Here is a 19,838-nt window from a genome sequence, read left to right on the forward strand (position 1 = left end):
AAGGGTGGTCCAGATGTGAGCTGTATGAGCCAGGACAACTTTCCTTTGATGTGGGACACGACTTTTACCAACCTTCCCCAAACACATCTTCCCATTTCCTGTGGGATTGTAGTATACTCTGGTTTAATGATTGCTAAAGTAACATAGAAACAATTATTAATCTTGTTCGTATGCTTCCTTTTTTTTTTTTCCCCAGCAGAAATGAAGGGGGCCCTGGGAATCCATGCTGTTCCTGTAGATCAGTGTCAGAAAGTACCACCCTGAATTCATTAGTTGAGATTGAGCAGTCTACACGTTTACAGAGAAGGGCTTGGTGGAGCTGATAGGAGGGGCCCCTCTAGTTCTTACAGTGGATGAGGAGAGAGGTCAATCTATCACAGTTTCCCCAAGCTGGCATCTATGTTGGCAACGTGTTGTTTTATGTATTTGGATCCTTTTCACCAAGTTCCTAGGAGCTGTAAATTGGAAGACATTGAAGTCTGTTATTTTTAAAGATTAAAGGTATTTAATACTCTGTTTCATAGCACACGTTCTCAGCATGCATTTGTCTGTTGACGGAATGAGGGATTTCTAAAGAAAGGCATATATTCAAGGCTCCTCTTAATGTCTATTTCAGTCCTATCTACCAGGCTAGTACTATGACTTTTGGGATCTTAATTCAGCTTAAAATTAATCTAATATTGCTTGTTCTGGAGTTGATGCCATCTCTTTCTGTTAACAATCTGAGTAGTTTTGTTGTTGCCCACATGTGCTTTCCTCGGCTATATAAAATCCACTTTCCTTAATGACCTGGACACAATCCCTGATTATACAGGAGTTAACCTTATTATTCATTGTACCTGTGCAGGGACAGTGGGCCAATCCCTGCTGCATTCCTATGACACCCAGTTATAGTAACTATATTTCCTTTTTGTGTAGTTAAATTGGAAGTTGAATGAGTTGTGGAGTTAATGATGTAGCTATCCAGTTTACATTTGGTAGTCAGAAAGGCTGAGGGTTAAATCAGCTAGTCTAATATTGTATAAGCCATTGGTTTCTAAATGCTGGTCCAACAAATGAGTCTTATTTAAAAGCACAAATTCCTAGTTCTAACCATGGAGATTCTCATTCAGTGTGTCCTGATTTAGACCCTAAGAATCGTCCATTTTTAGAAGTTCCATGGGAATGGACATCAAGTGCATGCCTGATGGAATGATTGTTTTTTATTTTTTTATTTTTATTTATTAATTTTTATTTTTGGCTGCATTGGCTCTCCGTTGCTGTGTGCGGGCTTTTCTCTAGTTGCAGCAAGCAGGGGCCACCCTTTGTTGTGGTGTGCGGGCTTCTCATTGTGGTGGCTTCTCTTGTTGAGGAGCACGGGCTCTAGGTGCACGGGCTTCAGTAGTTGTGGCACGTGGGCATCAGTAGTTGTGGCTCGTGGGCTCTAGAGCGCAGGCTCAGTAGTTGTGGCGCACAGGCTTAGTTGCTCCAAGGCATGTGGGATCTTCCTGGACCAGGGCTCGAACCCGTGTCCCCTGCATTGGCAGGTGGATTCTTAACCACTGTGCCACCCAGTAAGTCCCTGATTGCGGTTTTTAGTATATGTGCTGCCGAAGCGAGCACTGATTGCGGTTTTTAATAATAACATTTTCCATCTCTGTTGTTGTCTCAGATAATTCTGGAATGCTTTTACTATTACCTTGAATATGTTTATCTGAAAATTCGGGGCTGTGTGAGGGAAGAAACATCAGGCTGGCAGTTGGGGACCTGGTTCTGACCTCTGTGTGGACGTTTCATCAAGTTGGAGATATTTGATCTGTCTGGGTGTCAGTCTCATTCATAAATTGAGGGCCCCAGACTTCCCAGGGTACTTTGCAGGTTTTTGACATTCTTTGATTTGGAAGGCTTTGCCATCCTAGGAATTGTCTTCATTGTCACTGCTCACTGATGGCCGCTGCCTCTCCTGGTTCCGTGAGTGCCTAGCTGCTCAACAGAACATTAATCCCAGCCTGCTTCTCAGGAGAGCTGGTAGCTGTCCCCACACCCAGAGCCACCTCTCTTGCTTTCTCCTGTCACTACCCACCTCCCAAAAGAGATTGAAGTAAATTGTCCTGCTGGGAAACAAGTTCTTATGTTGAGGTTTCTCTTAAAGAAAATTTAGGTTGTAATTCTAACCTTTTCTATGCCAAGCCTTGCCAGTTTTCACCCATTGGGCTTTTTTTTGCAGGCTAGAGACATGTATGCCTTTGGGCACAAGATGTGACTGATGTCATGGTCTAGGGAGCTGGTCCTGCACTTCCGTGCCCCATTCAAGAAGGCTTTTTTTCCAGGAACTTGTGCATATTTTCCAGAGGGGCTGGTGGGCCCTGGGGCTGAACATGGCATCTTTTAAATCTCTGGTTCTCAGCTTTTGCAGAGCATCAGAATGGTCCATAGTGCTTTGCAAATGTACCTGCCCATGTCACCCCAGCTCCACCTGGGCCTCCTGCATTGGGTTCTCTGGGGTGGGATTGGACACACATGTCTTTTAAAGGCTTTCCTTTAAACTCTGCCTTCTGGAGCCTCCTTTCCTTCCTCCAGACCCGGCCCATGCACTGTTCCTATCTTCTATAATTATTTTTTGTTTAGGTGGATATAGATAAATGGGGAGTTGTCATCAGAATATAGTAAACTGTGGTCTGAATCTGTTGAGAAAACTAAGTTGCTTTGAGACTAGAAGTCCTTCAAAGGTGGGAGCTGCACCTTAGCATTCCCAGCACACGGTTAAGGCACGGGAACCACTACTAAAGACTGACTCGTAGTCCCTGGCTACGGAGGTCTGAGGCTTCTTGTTTCACTCTAAAACATCATGGGGCGTAGTAGTAAGTCATTTACCCTTTCGTTAAGAGTATTCTTTTCTTTTAAAAAAAATTTTTTTTGAAGTATAGTTGATTTACAATGTTGTGTTAGTTTCTGCTGTACAGCAAAGTGACTCAGGTATTTATATATATATATATATATATATATACACACACACACACACACACACACATTCTTTTTCATATTCTTTTCCATTATGGTTTATCACTGGATATTGAATATAGCAGATGCAAACTATTATACATAGGATAGGTAAACAACAAGGTCCTACTGTGTAGCGCAGGGAACTATATTCAATATCCGGTGATAAACCATAATGGAATGGAGTATTTTAACATAATTTCTTGTTTATCCTCTATTCAGTGCAATTCAACAAATATTGAGAATTTACAACATGCTAAGCATTGTTTTAGATGTTGAGGATAGAGTAAGGAACAAAACATAAAATTCCTACCTTCATTGGACATTCTCTTCACCAAAATGTATGTGTCTGTATGTGTATACACACACACACACACACACAAACACACAGAATTTAACATGACAGAATTAAATGGCTGCATTATAGCATTATGAAATATCATTTTAGGAGAAATCTTTAGGATTTAGGATTGGCCTGAGTATTCCTAAGACCACAAAGGGAATCAGAAAATTTCATTAAGCATGTGAAACCTGGATAAATTCACAAAAAATGTTAAGACATAACAAGGAGCCCACGGGTGTCCGGGTAAATAGTTTCTGAAAGTGGAATGAATCAACCAGTGAGTTTAGGACTTTGCTCCAAAAAAGGTAGACAAGGACACTGAAAGAATTAAAGTTCATCCTTTGATTTTTTGGGGCATAAGTCTCCAGAGAGTCATTATTTGGTACAAATCTTTCTTTGACTCTATGTTCTTAACTCATGTATTTAATTCCATGTATAAGCAGAATACCTTGTGGCTCTGGAGTTCACAGTATTTTATCTGCTTATTTCACCTGTTCAGCAAAAGCATTAATTCAAGCTGAATGTGTGTATTTCAGGCCTCTGGAGTGCTGCTTTACAAATTACTGTGAATTTCTGTACCCACCTTGAATGGATTAGATAGCCTCCCAGAGTTTTTGTGTTCTAGTTTATGCTTAAAATTATTTGATTTGGTTAGACATGATATGAACATTTTGAATCTGCTTCTCAAATAATTTAAATACAAAGTTATTAAAATCTTTTAGCATGTCTGTTTCAAAAGTACTTTTGTAAAAAAGAAAAGTATGGTCTTTTTTTTTTTCTTTGTAACCATAAGCTACATTCTGGGATTCTGAATGCCAGCTAAAAAGATTGGTGGGACAAATGAAGATGACCAGTGAAAAAAGAGCACATTCGGTATGGATTTCAAAATAGCAAGAGAACATGCAAGAGAAACCAAGGGTGAGCTTTGGTCCTGGCTCACTTTGCTATTTGTGTGTTAACTATAAGAATAAATAGCCTGCGAGAGAGGAAAAAAAAAAAGATGTTCTGGAAATAATTATTAATGCTAAATTTTCTGCATCTAATTTTGGAGTGCTTATGTTTGAAATTTCACATGCATGATGATAATGTGTGTTTCAGGTTTGTGGAGAAAAACAGCGCTTTGAGAAGTTGATGGAACATTTCAGAAATGAGGACAATAACATAGATTTTATGGTGAGTTATTTCAGTACTACTTTCAATAAAGCAAACTCAGTTTTTAGCAGTTATTTCCTAAATCCATTTATATTTATATATTATACATACATATATATTATATGTTATAAAGGATAGGAAACTGAGTATAATATGCTAACGATCCAATTTAGACTTGCTCTTTTAATCTGTATTTTACCTTTATGGCATGTATCTGCAGTTTTATTCTTTATGTATACACTATAGTAAAGGCCAAAAGTACTGATTACAGTACTCTTGTTGACCCTTGAACAATGTGGGGGGTTAGGGGCGCTGACCTTCTCTACAGTGGAAAACCCGCTTGTTAACTTAACAGTTGGCTGTCTGCTTACACAGTTCCGTGTCCGCACATTCAACCAACTGTGAATTGTGTAGTACCTAGTATTTGCTATTGAAAAAAATTCGCGTGTGAGTGGACCCACACAGTTCAAACCCATGTTGTTCAAGGGTCAACTGTATTTATAGCAAAGGGTGAAGCCATGCATTTGGGAAAAGGAAGTTAACACCTGGCACAAATGCCTGCAAGAGCCAGCTTTAGCTGTCAGTAGTGCTCATAAGAATCCTTAAATTAGAAACCAAGAATGTTAACCATTCTGCCTTTTGCACACCCCAGCCAGTGGTTTTCTCCAGACTGTATTCTCAAAAACTGAAGTGCTTCAGTTTGTAGAACTGACGGTATATATCCCCCAAATTAATACATAGCAGTGATTTGTTTTCCTCCCTTGATTTCCTGCTCTAGAATTCTGTGAGGGTGTGATCATACTGCAGGTCTCCTTAGCAGGGTAAATCACATGCAGAAATGTGTGATTCAGAGGCAGGACTGTCATCTTCAGGTACAAAAAGCAAAAGGAGTTGGAGCACTTCTGAATCTAGGTACCTAAATCTTAATCCTGGACTGAAGGTGGAATCCACTGTAGAGAATTTCCAGAGCCAGATTACCCTTGAGTACACCCAGGTCCGCTTTCTTTGACCTAATTCGGTTGACCTTGGAAACTTCTGGACCCAGGAGATTCCTTACTTGGGCTTAATTTCCCAGATCCCTTCTAGCCTGGAGCAGATGTTCTGTTCAGTTCTTCTCTCGTCAAGTCTTCTAAAACCTGTGCTTGGGATGCCAGGCAGTTTTCATTTGAATTGCTTCAGTGATTATAAAACATGGAACATAGCTTTGCAGATTTCTAACCCTTTTATATGAAACATGTTTTCTGGGTCCTCACACTTTATACACTTCCTAGTCCTCAGCCCCTTCCCAAATCAGTATCGGTTGAAATCTTTTATAGAGCTTTTCTGTTCCATAAAGCATATGTATACATACTTTTTCAAAAGGTAAAAAATAAATTTGAAACAAGGAATACTTTTACATTGACTTTTTAGTTCTTGTTATTGGGATTTTTTTGGAGAGTTTAAGGCTAACATTTGCACTGGTGACAAATATGTAAAGAAGTCATGCCCTGGCTCACCTGACCAGGATCTTTCCTCTGCCTTCATAGGGGGAACTTATTTGTTCCTTTAGAGCTGACATTGCAAACTGGAGCCTCCCAGGCTGAAGCCAACATATATACAGGCTTGTGAGTTTAGTCTGACAGTGATGTCCTTCCATTAAAAAATTTGAAAATTGTGCCTTAAATTACAGATTTCTGATTTTCCTGAGAACTAAAAAGTTCTGGTAATGCTAGGTCCCTGTTCGTAGAGTATCAGCTGCTGGAGCCAAGTTGTGCCTATTCCTTAAGTCTGAAGATAGCCTTTCCAGTCTGTCACAGTCCACACCATTCCCTATTGTATTACACATGGCCCACTTCACTCATTTATCATACCTACCAGATCTCTCTGCCATTCGAGTTTCTACTGAAATTATAATGATGTTAAGCCCTTTACAACACCTGCACTGTTGACAAATGAGAGCATATTTCCTGTCGGTTCATTTATTCCTATGAACATGCATTGGAGAATCTTATTTAGAGGCTGTTAGTATATGGATATACTATATGTGTGCTCGAGTATATATATGTGCTCGAGTCATGTGCCATCTAGCAAATAGTTGCCTCTTTGGCATAGTATAACACTCAATAGATCACTTAGACCTGCTTTAGAAGAGAAATGGAAAGATGCCAAAATCTAGCCATATTTGTTTTTTCCAGAAAATGAGGCTTTTCATAAACTGTCTTGGGAATGCAATTAAGTTGCACAATTTCCCTAACAACATATTCCATGTAAAACATAATATAAATGCTTCAAATGTAGCACAAGACCTTTCTATGTATTTATTTATTTTTTTGTGGGCAAAAGAAAACAAAAAAGTGACAAAATCTTTTTTAGCTTATTGAGCCATAGCAACTGATGTAATTTTTTAGTAAATGGTGATAGATTTCTTATGTAACCTAGAGAGTTTAACATCTTCCACAGATACCCAATGGATAACATATACTCAAAGAAGAATCTAACTCAAGAAAAACAATTTAAACAAGATAAAAATAGTGGGGTTTGGGGGATAGAGGAAGAGCGAGGCAGTTTTCAGAGTAAGTGTGAATGTGGGTCCCACAGTCATACCTCCTTGCAAGTCTCTGGGTAACCACAGAGGGAAAGCATTAGTGAGATATTTTCACTGTAAATAAACTAACTGTCCCTATTGAAAACAAAATAGATATGTTAAACTCTGTTCTGTTATTTACTAAGCTGGGGACTGGTTTTCTCTGTGGCAGATCAAAGCCACTGACGCAGTTGTGGGGAGAATGTAGCAAATCCAAGGCTTTTATGGAATAGAAACTGGTTGATTGTTTAAAATGGAAAGATGGGTCAGAAGCTCTGTTACTGTCCTATTGGTATGGCAGGGCCCACAGTAAAATTTTAGAAGTGATCACCTTGTGGTGTGATTACAGGTGATTTAAATGTTCTTCGTTGTAATAATAATCACATTTCTACAATGTACTGGTAATAACTGAGTGTGTTCTATATGCCTATAAGACTTTTTAAAAACAGTTTACCGAGATACAGTTAACACACTATCCAACTTACACATCTGAAGTGTTCAGTTCAGTGTATTTTTAGTGTATTTATAGGGTTGTGCAATCATCACTGCAATCTAATTTAGAACATTTTGTTGCCTCCTTCCCCTGCCCCCAAGTAATTCCTGTACCCATTAGCGGTCATTTTTCCCACCCCCAGTCCTAGGCAACTGCTAACCTACTGTCTGTCTCTATAGATATTCCCATTCTGGATATTTCACATGAATGGAATCACATTTTTGTAATCCGTCAGTTCATGAACATTGGGGGTTTTTCCCCTTACTTTTTGGTTATTATGAATAATGCTACTATGAACATTTGTGTACAAATTTTTATGCAGATGTATGTTTTCATTTCTCTTGGGTATATTCCTAGGAGTGGGATTGCTGGGTCACACAGTAACTCTGAATAACATTTTGAGGAACTATCAAGCTTTTCAAAGTGGCTGCACTATTTTATATCCCCACCAGCAGTGGATGAGGGTTCCAGTTTTTCCACATCCTTGCCAACACTTGTTATTATCTTTCTTTTTGATGATAGCATCTTAGTGGATATGAAGTGGTATCTTATTGTGGTACCTCTATAACTTTTGAATTTAAAAAAAATGTAAAATGTTTTTAAACACCCAATGAAACAAAGGAAAAGGAAATTGGTAAGTGAGCTTAGATGTGTGAAATTGAAAATATATGACTATGATTAAACTGAGAAAAAAGTTTGGAGCTCATCTAATCTGTTGACTATTTCATTTCAGGTGGCCTCTATGCAGTTTATTAATATTGTAGTCCATTCAGTAGAAGACATGAATTTCAGAGTTCACCTCCAATATGAATTTACCAAGTTAGGCCTGGATGAATACTTGGATGTAAGTATAGCTGTAACCTTTAGTTCCATTATGAGACTTGATTTATTGCCTACCCTCAAAGATGCACTTCCATAATGACCAAAGAACACTTAAGGCTCCATGCAATCAGGTGCTGTAGTGCTAGTTAAAAGAACCAATCTGAGTGATGTGATCTGTCAGAGAAGCTGGATTCTTGCAGACCTCCTAGGGCCTTACATTGTCTTCTGCCAGCAACCTTTTAGTACTGGAGTCAAATAACCTCTTAGAGCCTTGCTACAGCTTTCCTCTCCTTTTGAGCTCTGTCTGGGTCAAGTCTCACTGTACCCTTCATCTGGGCTGTTGGGCAATGTGCATTCTTATTTACTCTGTGGACTCTATCTGGGCAGGGAAAGTCAAACCAAGACTGCTGTAGAGTAATGAATAATGCTTGGAGCATCAAAAAATAATGAGGAAGTGGACACTAGAGACTTCCTCATGTAGCTGTTAAATTCTGCTTAAAATGTTTGTGTCTTTAGAAATTCTGCTTTTAGTTCTTGAGAGAAGAGGGATCTAAAGTTTCTCTTTCTCTTGCTCCCTTGCAGAAGTGCTCAGTCAGTTCCCTGAACTTCTTTGCCTAAAAAACAAAGTTGATGTGAAAATCATAAACAGACTTAAGTAGCTGTGTGTGCACAGGATGTGCCCTTGTCTTTTGACTCAGGCAGTTTTGTTTTCCCTTCTGTGTAGGGAATGATCCACTTGAATTTGAAAGGCCACTAGTAATGGGGCAAGAATTGTTGACCTCAATTTCAAGCCTGTTTCTAACAGTGAAGAAAATAGAAGTATTTCCCTTGAACATCTCCATAGCTCACCTGCCCATCTCCCTTTCGAGTGAAGCCAGGGATTAGACAGGCGGTACCCTCAGTTTATCGCAAAGTGGAATTGCAGAGTTGGTTACTCTTGAGCTCATGGCCTTGTTTATCAGACCAGCTGGGCTGCCCTCGAGTAGACTGGCCTAATGTTGTCTAAAGACTCTACTCAGGTGGAGCCATGGAATATTTCCATTGAAAAGTTTGTTTGAATTGCTTTCCTATTTAAAGAATGACTAATATCTTTGACAGAATATTGTATTCAACAGTTCCTGCTTTGAAATCAGAGTTCCTCTCTTCTCTTTCTCCACATGCCCTGAGAGTAGCAATATTTGAATGAAAGTTGGGTGTACTTCTAATGGGGTTTTAGGGTCAGTTTTGTTGTGGCTGCACAGAGCTCATTTCAGGCGCCAGGATACAATGACAGGTAGTAACATCAGTGCCTGTTACTCACTGTGAATCTTGTGAAAAATCCTGCTAAGCTGCTTCTTCATTTTCTTTTCTAGGCTTTGCCCTTGTTCAGAGTTTTTTTTTCAGTTCTGACTCATAAACTAAGATGGAACATACTCTCTTCAAGACAGCTAAGATGTAGAATTCTAGATTAGACCTAGGAGAAAATCTGTTTTCCTGAGAATTTATTTGTAGAGTAGAATTCCTCTTAAAAATTTGATTTTTTCCAAAAACTCTGTATTTCTCTAACTTACTGGTCTGTTGGTTCCAGACTTTGATAGAAGTGGTTAGAAGAATAATAACATAAGCATATAATATATAAATGCTTCATTAATTTACAAAAACCCAACCTTGTAAGTCATCATCGACTTGTTCAGTAAGTGTTTATTGGCATCACCCATGTGCCAGATGTTATTCTAACCACTCATCTGCTCCCCAGGGAAAGACATGACTTATGCTACTTGTAAGAAGGATTGACCGATTTACTTGACCTCTAATTTTACCTTAGAGCTAGTTGACTTCCTTTGGGATGCCTGGCCCTAGAATGCAGTGAATGGGGGAAAGGTTCCTGATCTGTGCTTTGGGAGCCCTGAGCTTCTCATGTTGGGGGAGTGTCTTAGCCAAGTAATTATGGGGGATGGGTTCTAGGAACTAGTGCTAAAATAATCCCCGAGTCTAATATACTCTGTCAGTGTCTTCCTCAACTCCCATGTACCCCTCACCCTCAACCGGAACTACCATCACTACCCAAGCAAGATACCACCCACTCTAATCTCCTCTACCACACAGATACCCCTCAAGTTTTATGTTACTTGTGACTGTTGTTCCCTTTTGATTTTTCTGTTATCTTGATTTCACCTGCATCAAAAATGTTTTAGGTTGGAATATATCTGCATGGGGAATATATCTACAGGAAGGATTAGGGAGGAAATGTGTGTATATTTGGGAGAGAGTAAGCACCAGAAAGTAATCTGATGGTACCCTCTTAGATGGTTACTCCAGAGTTCTCTTAAGGAGAGTGAGATACAAAACCCTCTCTTGGGGGACTTCGCTGGTGGTCCAGTGGTTAAGACTCCATGCTTCCAATGCAAGGGGCCCAGGTTCCATAGCTGGTTGGGGAATTAAGATCCCACATGCCTCGTGACGTGGCCAAAAAAACAACCAACCAACCAACCAACCAACCAACCAACAAAAACCTCTCTTGGAAGGAACAAACAAAAATATGTAGGCTCTCGGGTAATTATGTTGTGTTTCCACAGATAAGCTAACACCACGTTCTCCTGCATTTTGATTTTTAGAAGCTGAAACATACTGAGAGTGACAAGCTACAGGTACAGATTCAGGCTTACCTGGACAATGTGTTTGATGTGGGAGCTCTGCTGGAAGACGCGGAAACCAAGAATGCAGCTTTGGAGAGGGTGGAAGAACTGGAAGAAAACATCTCTCATGTAACTACCTCTCAGAAAAAGAAAAATGGCTGTTTCAGCTAGGTGCAAGGCAGAACAGATGTTATTAGCTTTATGGCAGTGAACGAAAGGATTTGGAGTCTAGGAATGAGATGCAACTTGAGCTAGAGAGTGATCAGAAGCCATTCTGGGCTCTTTCAACGAAGGCAGGTATGTTACTTACAACTAAGTGGAACCCGTTGCCTTCGTTCACTGCTCAGTTTCTGCTGCGTCCAGATTTCCTGGCCACCTTAGTTATAAGCACAAGAGAGTTAGAAGATTGGCATTACCTGAAGAGAAATGCAACTAAAATATGTCAGTTTGGTGAAGAAGTATCTTCTTCTGAATGTGAGTCATCTTGTACCAAATATGTCCATGCAAGCTGTGCACGGGCTGATCTAGTGTCCTCATGATGCGGGTCTTCACTTTCCTGCCTCATGGGTACTCAAGTTCTAAATAGCTTCATCTCAACGGTAGCATATTCAAGGAAATCGGCAAGTTTTCCCATATATCCTCTTCTTGCAAGAAGTGTCCTCTCAGTATAATGAACAGGAATATGGTGTGTCTTAAAACCCAAACATTGGGTTTTACTGAATTTTACTGAATTCTGATTGAAAGTATCCTTGATTGTGAAAGGAATTGTCTCTTTTTGGAAGGATGTGGTTTTTCTCTTAGAATGGTCCATTTATTTTTCTCTGCTTTTTCTTAGTTAAGAGTATTACTTGTGCTTAATGTCCTTCCTCTTTTCCCATCAGTCTGAAAAGGGGCATCTTCATGGCTTGTGGTTTAGCCAAGTTGCCAAAACCCCTCCCTTTGTAAGTGCTGTGCTGACTTAGTTGGTACCTGCTTAGGGAGAGCATTTATAGGCTCTTCCTTTTTCTCTTTTTGTCTCTTCCCTTAAAATATTTATATTATATTCTGAACTTGGTCAGCGTAAATCTCCACTCTTCCTCCTTACCTTGCCTCCCTGATTTTCTTTATGTGTGATTATTCTCAGTGAGATGGAAGAAATCAGAAGTTGCCCAATTTTAGAGTCTTATGTGGAAAGTAACTTTCACTCATGGCTCACCCCATCTTTCTCTGAAGCCTTAGCTGGCATTGCATGACCATACTTACATAACCTACTATTGTAGTAACCACCTGTTTATTTGAACTACCCCTCCAGAATGACTTTTATTATTTGGATAGTTTGAGTCAAAACAAGCAATATTATTTTTTCAACTGGTGACTTATAACAACAAAACCAAGTTTTCTGGGTCAACAGTTTTCAAAAGCTTTTGCCTAATGGCCTTTTCTTAGGGAGGGAAAGGTGACTCGACCTCCTCCCTCACTACTATTCTCTACCCTTGCTGGCCCCTGCAGAAATGAAGAAAGACACACTGTGTATGTCAAAACACTAAGGAGCTGACTTATGGGTTTTATTAAGGATACCTTGTAAATGAATTCCTCTTAGAAACAAGTATGTATTCAGCACCATCTTATAAATATTAACATTTTCGGAAAACAACTTGGGGAACACATGCAGGACTCTGATGGGCCCCTAGTGGTCTCTGAGCTACACTTTCTGAAAACCAAGGACCTGATGAGAATGATCCTTTGTTGTGACACATCTTCCCTTTCAAAACTTTACAGTTGTCGGAAAAACTGCAAGACACAGAGAATGAAGCCATGTCCAAGATCGTGGAACTGGAAAAGCAACTCATGCAGAGGAACAAGGAGCTGGATGTTGTTCGGGTAAGTGTAAGCCATCCCAGGTGGGCACTGCAGGGAATGTGCTCTAGCTTTAGCCTAGTAGATATAGGACCCGCATATGTTCACAGCAGAGGGAGGCATGGATGCGGCATATTTACTGGAACCATTTCAGAGGTGAAACTCAAATGAAAAGTACACATAGTTAGGGTATGTCTTCACATGTGTGTGCAATCAAATGCTGGGGCTTCATTACTTCCTTATCACAGGTTTTGGGAGCAACAGTATTTTCCCATCTGGACGAGTCTGAGTGAGTTCTGTGGATCACCCATTTGGTTGGAAATAAAAACACAGCATGGATTTAATTCATGCCACTTATTTATTTTTCTTAGGACTTGGACTTCTTTGTATTTCTTTGCTTTGCTTCTGCTTGAAACCAATTTGGTAGTTGCCATGGAAACGGTGAAATCACAACATAGACAAGACCTACTGGCATTCACCAAAAAAAAAAAAAAAAAAAAAAAAAAGAGAAAGAGAAAAAAGTCAAAAGCAAAATCAATCCATTTTATTATCAGATAATTCCAGCTATTTTGTTTGGCTTCAGCATTGTTTTACCTTACAGGTCAGGTATTTATGGAGTGCCATCCATGTGCTTGAACATAAAAACACCAAAATGCCTGGAGAGCTTTTAGGCAAATGGCTTGCCTTTACACGACCGTTAATGATATGGCACATTTTATGTGATGGTTATCATGTCTGCGTGTGTTGCTTGATATTCTGACAGGTCCTACAGTTAACTCTAGGAAATTTATTTTCTGGCACTCCATCTCTAGGAAATTTATTTTCTGGCACTCCATCGAGACAGAGTTGTAGCATATGGACTCAATTCAAGTTCAGACTCTCAGATTATTAATAATAGACAGGGTGTGAAGAATGTTTCCCTACCTGCTGGAGGTTTGTGGTGAGAGATCATGTGTGTAAGGCCCACAAGTGAGTTCCATAAAATCCTTCCACTGGAACCTCTGTGGACACCTTATAAAAGGAACCAGGACGGCCTTTGAATTGAAAATTGTAACTTCTTTGTCTTCTGCGAAGAACCTAGACAGAAATAAGGAATTAGTGGAGGGATACTTTGGCCTGTTTTGGAAAATGTTACAACAGTTGCTATCCTGAGCTTGGTCAAGGGGGCATTGTGAAGGCCAGAGAAATCCATTCAAAACAGTCAGCCCCTGGTTACTCATGAGTGGATTATTCCATGATTTGCAGATTTTTGATCCCAGTCTGACTTATGTCCAAGTCTGATTTAGGGACCTTTTGTCTACTGTTAGCTGATATGTATCTAGGAGTAACAAATGAATTTTAACAAAAGTGAAAAGAAAATATGCTGCACCACCAAAATACCCTCAGGATACTCCAAAGTCAGCTATAAAATTATTTTTGGGTCATCTCTGCCCTGTTCCTCTTCACCTGTGGGGAAAACTGACTTAGCTGTATTTATTAATGGAAAGAATTACCTCAACAGTAACAACTGCTAGAATGTAGTGCATGCATTACCAGTGAACAATTGATAACGAATGGGACTTTATAAGTTCTGGCTGAGTTCCATAGAATTCCTATATATATATATATATATATATATATATATATATATATATATATATATATATATATATTATAAGTATCCTTTTTCTTTTTTCCTTTTTTTTTGTTATTTTCTTTATCCTCAATTTGCCAATCTAATGGTAATAGGCATGAATGTCACGTGAAGACCAACTCTTGACCATGGGCTTTTTTGCAGGAAATCTACAAAGATGCAAATACCCAGGTTCACACATTAAGGAAAATGGTCAAAGAGAAAGAAGAAGCCATTCAAAGACAGTCTACCCTAGAAAAAAAGATTCATGAGCTGGAGAAACAAGGGACCATTAAAATTCAGAAGAAAGGGGATGGGGACATCGCCATCCTTCCGGTTGTGGCTTCTGGCACGTTGCCCACGGGGTCCGAAGTGGCGGTGGGTGACTTTGTGGGACCAGTGACGGGGGCCGCCGCCTCGGGACCCTTGCCCCCTCCTCCCCCGCCACTGCCTCTGTCGTCAGACGCACCTGAAGCAGGTAGGAAGCCTTGGCGAGAGAGCTGAGGTAGAGCATTGGGATATCTCTACTTCTTCTTTTACCTACAGTTCATCTATGTCCTTTGTCTGTTTCTGTTGGCATGTCCTTTTATTGATTGATTCTAAGAACTTTTACCTTTTGAGATGAAGGGTATACGTCTTCAGTTCACACATGGCGCAGAATGCTCCCCATTTGTCACCGAGGACATTTTTGTAGTCTTTGGGGAAAAAACCCTTTGTCCTCCTCAGTGTTTGTTTTCAGGTCCTTTATGTACACATGGCATATTGCAGGAAAAACCGTTCCCCTGTTTTCAAAGTCGATTTGTTTCTTTTCTTTTGCTAGCGCGAAATGGTCCAGCCACGCCACCTATGCCCCCTCCCCCCCCACCCCCGCCCCCGCCCCCGCCCCCGCCTCCCCCTCCGCCCCCGCCTCCTCTCCCGGGTCCTGCAGCTGAGACTGTGCCGGCTCCCCCTTTGCCCCCCCCTCCTCCCTCTGCACCCCCGCTGCCCGGGACGTCTTCACCTACAGTGGTTTTCAACTCAGGATTAGCAGGTAAGAGTGCAGATTTCAGACCCAGATATTTAATACAAATACTCAATTGTCTGACCTCCAGAGGGTCCAGGACATTCTTTCAAAGTCCAGGTCTCTTGCAAAGTCACATGTGTCTCCTCTTAATATAAGAACATTCCTGCTAAAGCAGCCAGTAAAGGGGAAATTGTGCACAGGAGGCATTTTTCTTTCAGTAGCCTTTGTCACTCTTTCCCTGACAGGAAGTTCTGATCTCACACCGTCTTCCTACCTTTTCTCTCCCCACCTAGAGAAGGGAAGAGAGACAGGTTACCTTCTTAGGGATCAGTGCATTTTCATGGGTTCAGCAAACATGACAGTCCAAGCTCTGACACAGCGTGCTTTCAGTGCTTATGGCTCTTTTCTTTGAAGCTATTTTCGATGGCATCTATAAAAGGGGAAAATGCCTCTCTCTGTTAATTGCTTGATGTAGGCTTCCAGGCGTTTCTTCCGAGCATTTGAGGGCATCACAATTCACTACAGTGGAATTAAGCTTCAAAGGGAAGCATTGCCACCAGCAGTACCTTCTTGCCTTGAAATGCTCCACTGCCCAGGATAGAATGCGGCATCCCTCCCTCACCAGAAATACAACGGGGCGGGTGTGGGTGAGAGGAAGAGAGTTGCTCTAATGTCTTGAAATATGTTCTTATTTTTGACTCACGAAAATGAATTTTTACTCTTTTCTAAAATACCGCAAGCTGTTTTCCCAGTCACGGAGTGTTTCCCTGGCGTTCGGAATTGCTCTGAGCTTTGCCAAGCCGTTCCTGTGACGTCAGATAATTCTGCTTCCTCAACCATTTCAGTCCCTTCATGAGGTCTCTTATTTCTGATGAACTAGCACTCTAATGGTCTCATTTCCAAGGCTGCAGTGGTTTTCAGAGCCTTTTGCCCAAAGTGTAAATGATGGTCTCAGCTGTAAACGATCTCCCAGTCTCCATCTCTTAGTGTGTCCATCCCATCAACAGCTTTACCAGCCAGTCATTAGGACTAATTTATCCTGGTGACTGAAGCCCTTTTCAACACCAATAAACCACCTGTAACAAACATGTTCCACATCAGATCTGTGGTGTTTACTTCCACCCCAGCTCCTATAAAACTGTCAAACAAGATGCCTGTTCAAAGTCGTGTTGGCAGTAAACCAATGACTTACTTCGACCTTTCAAGGTCTCCCTCGTCTACCGCTTTCTTCTAGAATTTTTATTGCTTCTGAAGGACAAAAGTTAAAGGAGCATCATCATGAAACTGTTGGATTTTGAAACGTAAACAAACAGAAAACCTCTTAAGGAGCCCTAGGAATCTGTTACATCAACAGGCTGTTTTCAGTGATAGTGTCATTGTCATGTGCACCTGGGCCCACTGATGAGGCTTTCCCTGTAGCCCCCCAGGAGCGCTCACCATGAGTGCGTCTCTCCTTTGGTCTTGCTTCCTTTCTGTCTGACAAAACCTAATGTGCGATACGGCCTCTACTTCCGTTCACCTGGGCTCCGACTTGGACCTCAGAACTGCCTTGGAGGAGAGAAGAGCCAAGAGTCTCAGATGTGCACATCCAGGACTCCCTTCTGAACGAGTCTTGGCCTCTCTGGTTAAATTTTTTGCCTGGGTTCTTCCTCCTACTTAATCTTTACAACTTGTTGACTCCAATGATTGCCTCAGTTTTACAGTGTGAAACTCTGTGTTCAGCTGATCCCTCAGTGCTCCCTTCAGGATTCCTACATTTGAAAGTTGTCCCCTTTGTGTCTTATGCAATTTGAAGGACTGTATGTGGGACTGAAGGAACTCCTCTTCAGTGCCATAAACGTCCATTAAACAATTACAAGATGTTGTGTTTTACAAGACATAAGGATTATAAAATCCTTACGAGTCTTTGATAGCTTGAGATCAGGCAGTTTCTACAAGGCCTTTAATCTCTTTTCCTTACTCATCCTTAATTCGGCCGTTAATACTTAGTGGTTGTAACCTATTTTGTGAGTTGCTTTGCCAGTGTATTCAGTAACACTCTCTCTCTGGAACCAAGAGTCCAGACAGCATCAGGATGTCCCCATAGATCCAAGAGACAGCTGAGATGATATGCCAAGGGCCCCTCAGGAAGCCAGAAACCTGTGACATCACTAGACCCCTAGATCCACAGGCAACTGGATGTCTTATCTCTTCAGCAGGCAATGAGCAAGTGTCTTCTTGGTGACCAAGTCAGGGGACCGGGAGGAGGTCCCCTGAGTTTATCTTGTGGACTTTTCTTTGCATTTTATACAGAATATATTAGTAGTGTGAAATGTGCATTTGAAGTGTAAGGCGTACCTCCTCAAATCTGTTAGACCAACCTGGTTCCCATTCCCCAGTCAGGTCATCAATGACAGACCCCTGGGTAGTCTGTAACCTTTGCTGTTTCTCTTTGGAAGAATATGCTTTGGAACTTCACAGTGAGAATTGGGACTTCAGCTGATTATTTTTTCATTAAAAAAAGTGTTTATGTCTTATGGAATACCTAGCACAGGTCAGTATGGCTCTTTGGCAGCACTATAATGAAATCATTTTCCCCCCTTTTCTAAAAAAGAGTTATTTTTTAAAATAAAATAATAAGGGCGTCTTTAAGGCAGGTCTGAATGGAAATGAATTTTTGGCTCTGTGCTGCCTTGTGAAATGTGTCCCAGAAGTACGGAATTCTCTGCTAAGAGTGTGTGGACTGCTGAGCCGCTGAACGCTAACCGTATCTAATTTTTCTTTTGTATTTTCTTTGTTCTTTCTGCTTCCACAAAAGACGGGCCAATCAAGCTTTTCTGTAGGTTGCTTCTCCCTGAGTGTGTTGAGTGTCTGCCATGTGTTCCTGTGGGTCACGCTGTGCCTTGACATCTCCACCCCATCTCCCATCGAGCCATGCATTTGCTCTGTGTCTGCGGGGAGGTGTGGTGCTGGCTGGCTGTTGTGATTCCAGGGTTGCCCACATGTTTTAGTTGAACCTGTAGAAGAGGTTATGGCCCTTTAAGCAGGCATCCTGGATTTCAGGTGCCCTGTTCCTTTCTCCCTGGGGAAAGGAATGTTTTTTAGTTTAGTTTTTAAAGTTGGATCTAAAGCCTCAACTCTAGAAGGATTTTAGGGTTTTTTAAAATTTTATTTGTTTGTTTGTTTTTGGCCGTGCCCCATGGCATGTGGGATCTTAGTTCTCCAACCAGGGATCGAACCCGTGCCCCCTGTATTGGGAGCGCAGAGTCTTAACCACTGGACCACTGCCAGGGAAGTCCCTAGAAGGATTTTAGACTTATCCTGAGGGAAAGAGGAAGGCTCCTCCCCAGAACAAGGGAAAGCTGCTGGGTGCTGCTTTCCTAGTCCCCTCCCTCTGGTGATCGGTTCTCTCCACAGAACACCCACCCACCCACCCACGCAGAGCCACTTCCTGTAGCTTGAACACTGGGAACATGGTGCGTATCGTGGTCACCTATAGACCCCGCCTCTGCTAACCCAGCCCCCCAACTCCCCAGTCAGAGTCAGGGCAGCCTTTCAGAAGAGAACTTTTTGGCCTGTGCTCTGATCTCAGGCTTATTCCTAGTCTTGCTTAAAGAGTTAAAAGTAGGCTGCACAGGGAGTTGCTTGTAGGGCGTGTCCCGCGGCCTGCGTTGTCTGTGGAGGGATGATGGAACCGGATGGCGCCGACCTGTCACCCCCACTCCCATCCACCTCTTCTCCCTCAACTCTGCAGAAGTGCTAGACTAGAGGAAGGTCTGGTCCTTTGTCCCCTGGAGGACATGGGCTTTCCCGGGTAGCGAGGACAGAAATGGACACCGTTGGGTAGTAGAGAGTAAAGTGTCACATTTGCTGGTGGAAAGCCTGTTTTGGCAAAAGCTGTGTTTCTGTGTTCCTGCATGCTTCTGTGTGGATTTGTCAGATGACATTCCCGCTGTTGACGTGGCCTTTGTAACTCTGGAGGAACGAGAGGCACTGTCTGCCTCTGTTTTTTCAGTGAGGCAGGCAGCCAGGTAAAAGCCCAGTTGTGTGTTCCATTTCTTCTGTTCTGCACTGAATTTCTTCTCCCTCCCTTCCCAGATAGTGTGGTGGGCATCCCTGAGACAGACTTAAGACGGTGAATATTTATAGCTAATTGGTTTGGGAAGACTTCTTTATGGTGTGTAGTTAATTAATGGAATTTTTAGTGGATTGCCGTTTTTAGCTCAGTTCCCCAAAGTAAGAGGAGGGGGCACTCCCCCCACCCCCATCCCCTCAAAGGTGGGACCCTTCCTCTCTATTAAGAGGTTTTCAGTATTTTTAATGGGTGCATTCTTACCTTCTAGTTGCACGGAGTAGCTGATTCCTGGGGAGAGCTTGCACTTAAAAGAGAGGGGGAGGGGACTGTGGCCCTTCTCCAGAAAGCAACACAAACCCAGATTTC

General features: G+C 41.6%; 1 protein-coding gene across 3 annotated transcripts in view; it reads left to right on the forward strand.

Moving 5' to 3' along the window:
• FMNL2 (formin like 2) overlaps positions 1 to 19,838 on the forward strand; it is a gene marked incomplete at both ends in the record, with an annotated part of 311,376 nt that overhangs the window by 272,895 nt on the left and 18,643 nt on the right. For all 3 annotated transcript variants that reach the window (XM_079710431.1, XM_079710433.1, XM_079710432.1), the window contains 6 exons: positions 4,421 to 4,495; positions 8,264 to 8,374; positions 10,947 to 11,096; positions 12,726 to 12,827; positions 14,581 to 14,893; positions 15,236 to 15,445. In XM_079710431.1, coding sequence (XP_079566557.1) covers positions 4,421 to 4,495; positions 8,264 to 8,374; positions 10,947 to 11,096; positions 12,726 to 12,827; positions 14,581 to 14,893; positions 15,236 to 15,445 — 961 coding nt within the window. The remainder of the gene's footprint in view (positions 1 to 4,420; positions 4,496 to 8,263; positions 8,375 to 10,946; positions 11,097 to 12,725; positions 12,828 to 14,580; positions 14,894 to 15,235; positions 15,446 to 19,838) is intronic.

The sequence above is a fragment of the Hyperoodon ampullatus genome, assembly GCF_949752795.1.
Source record: "Hyperoodon ampullatus genome assembly, chromosome: 8".
Lineage (NCBI taxonomy): Eukaryota > Metazoa > Chordata > Mammalia > Artiodactyla > Ziphiidae > Hyperoodon > Hyperoodon ampullatus.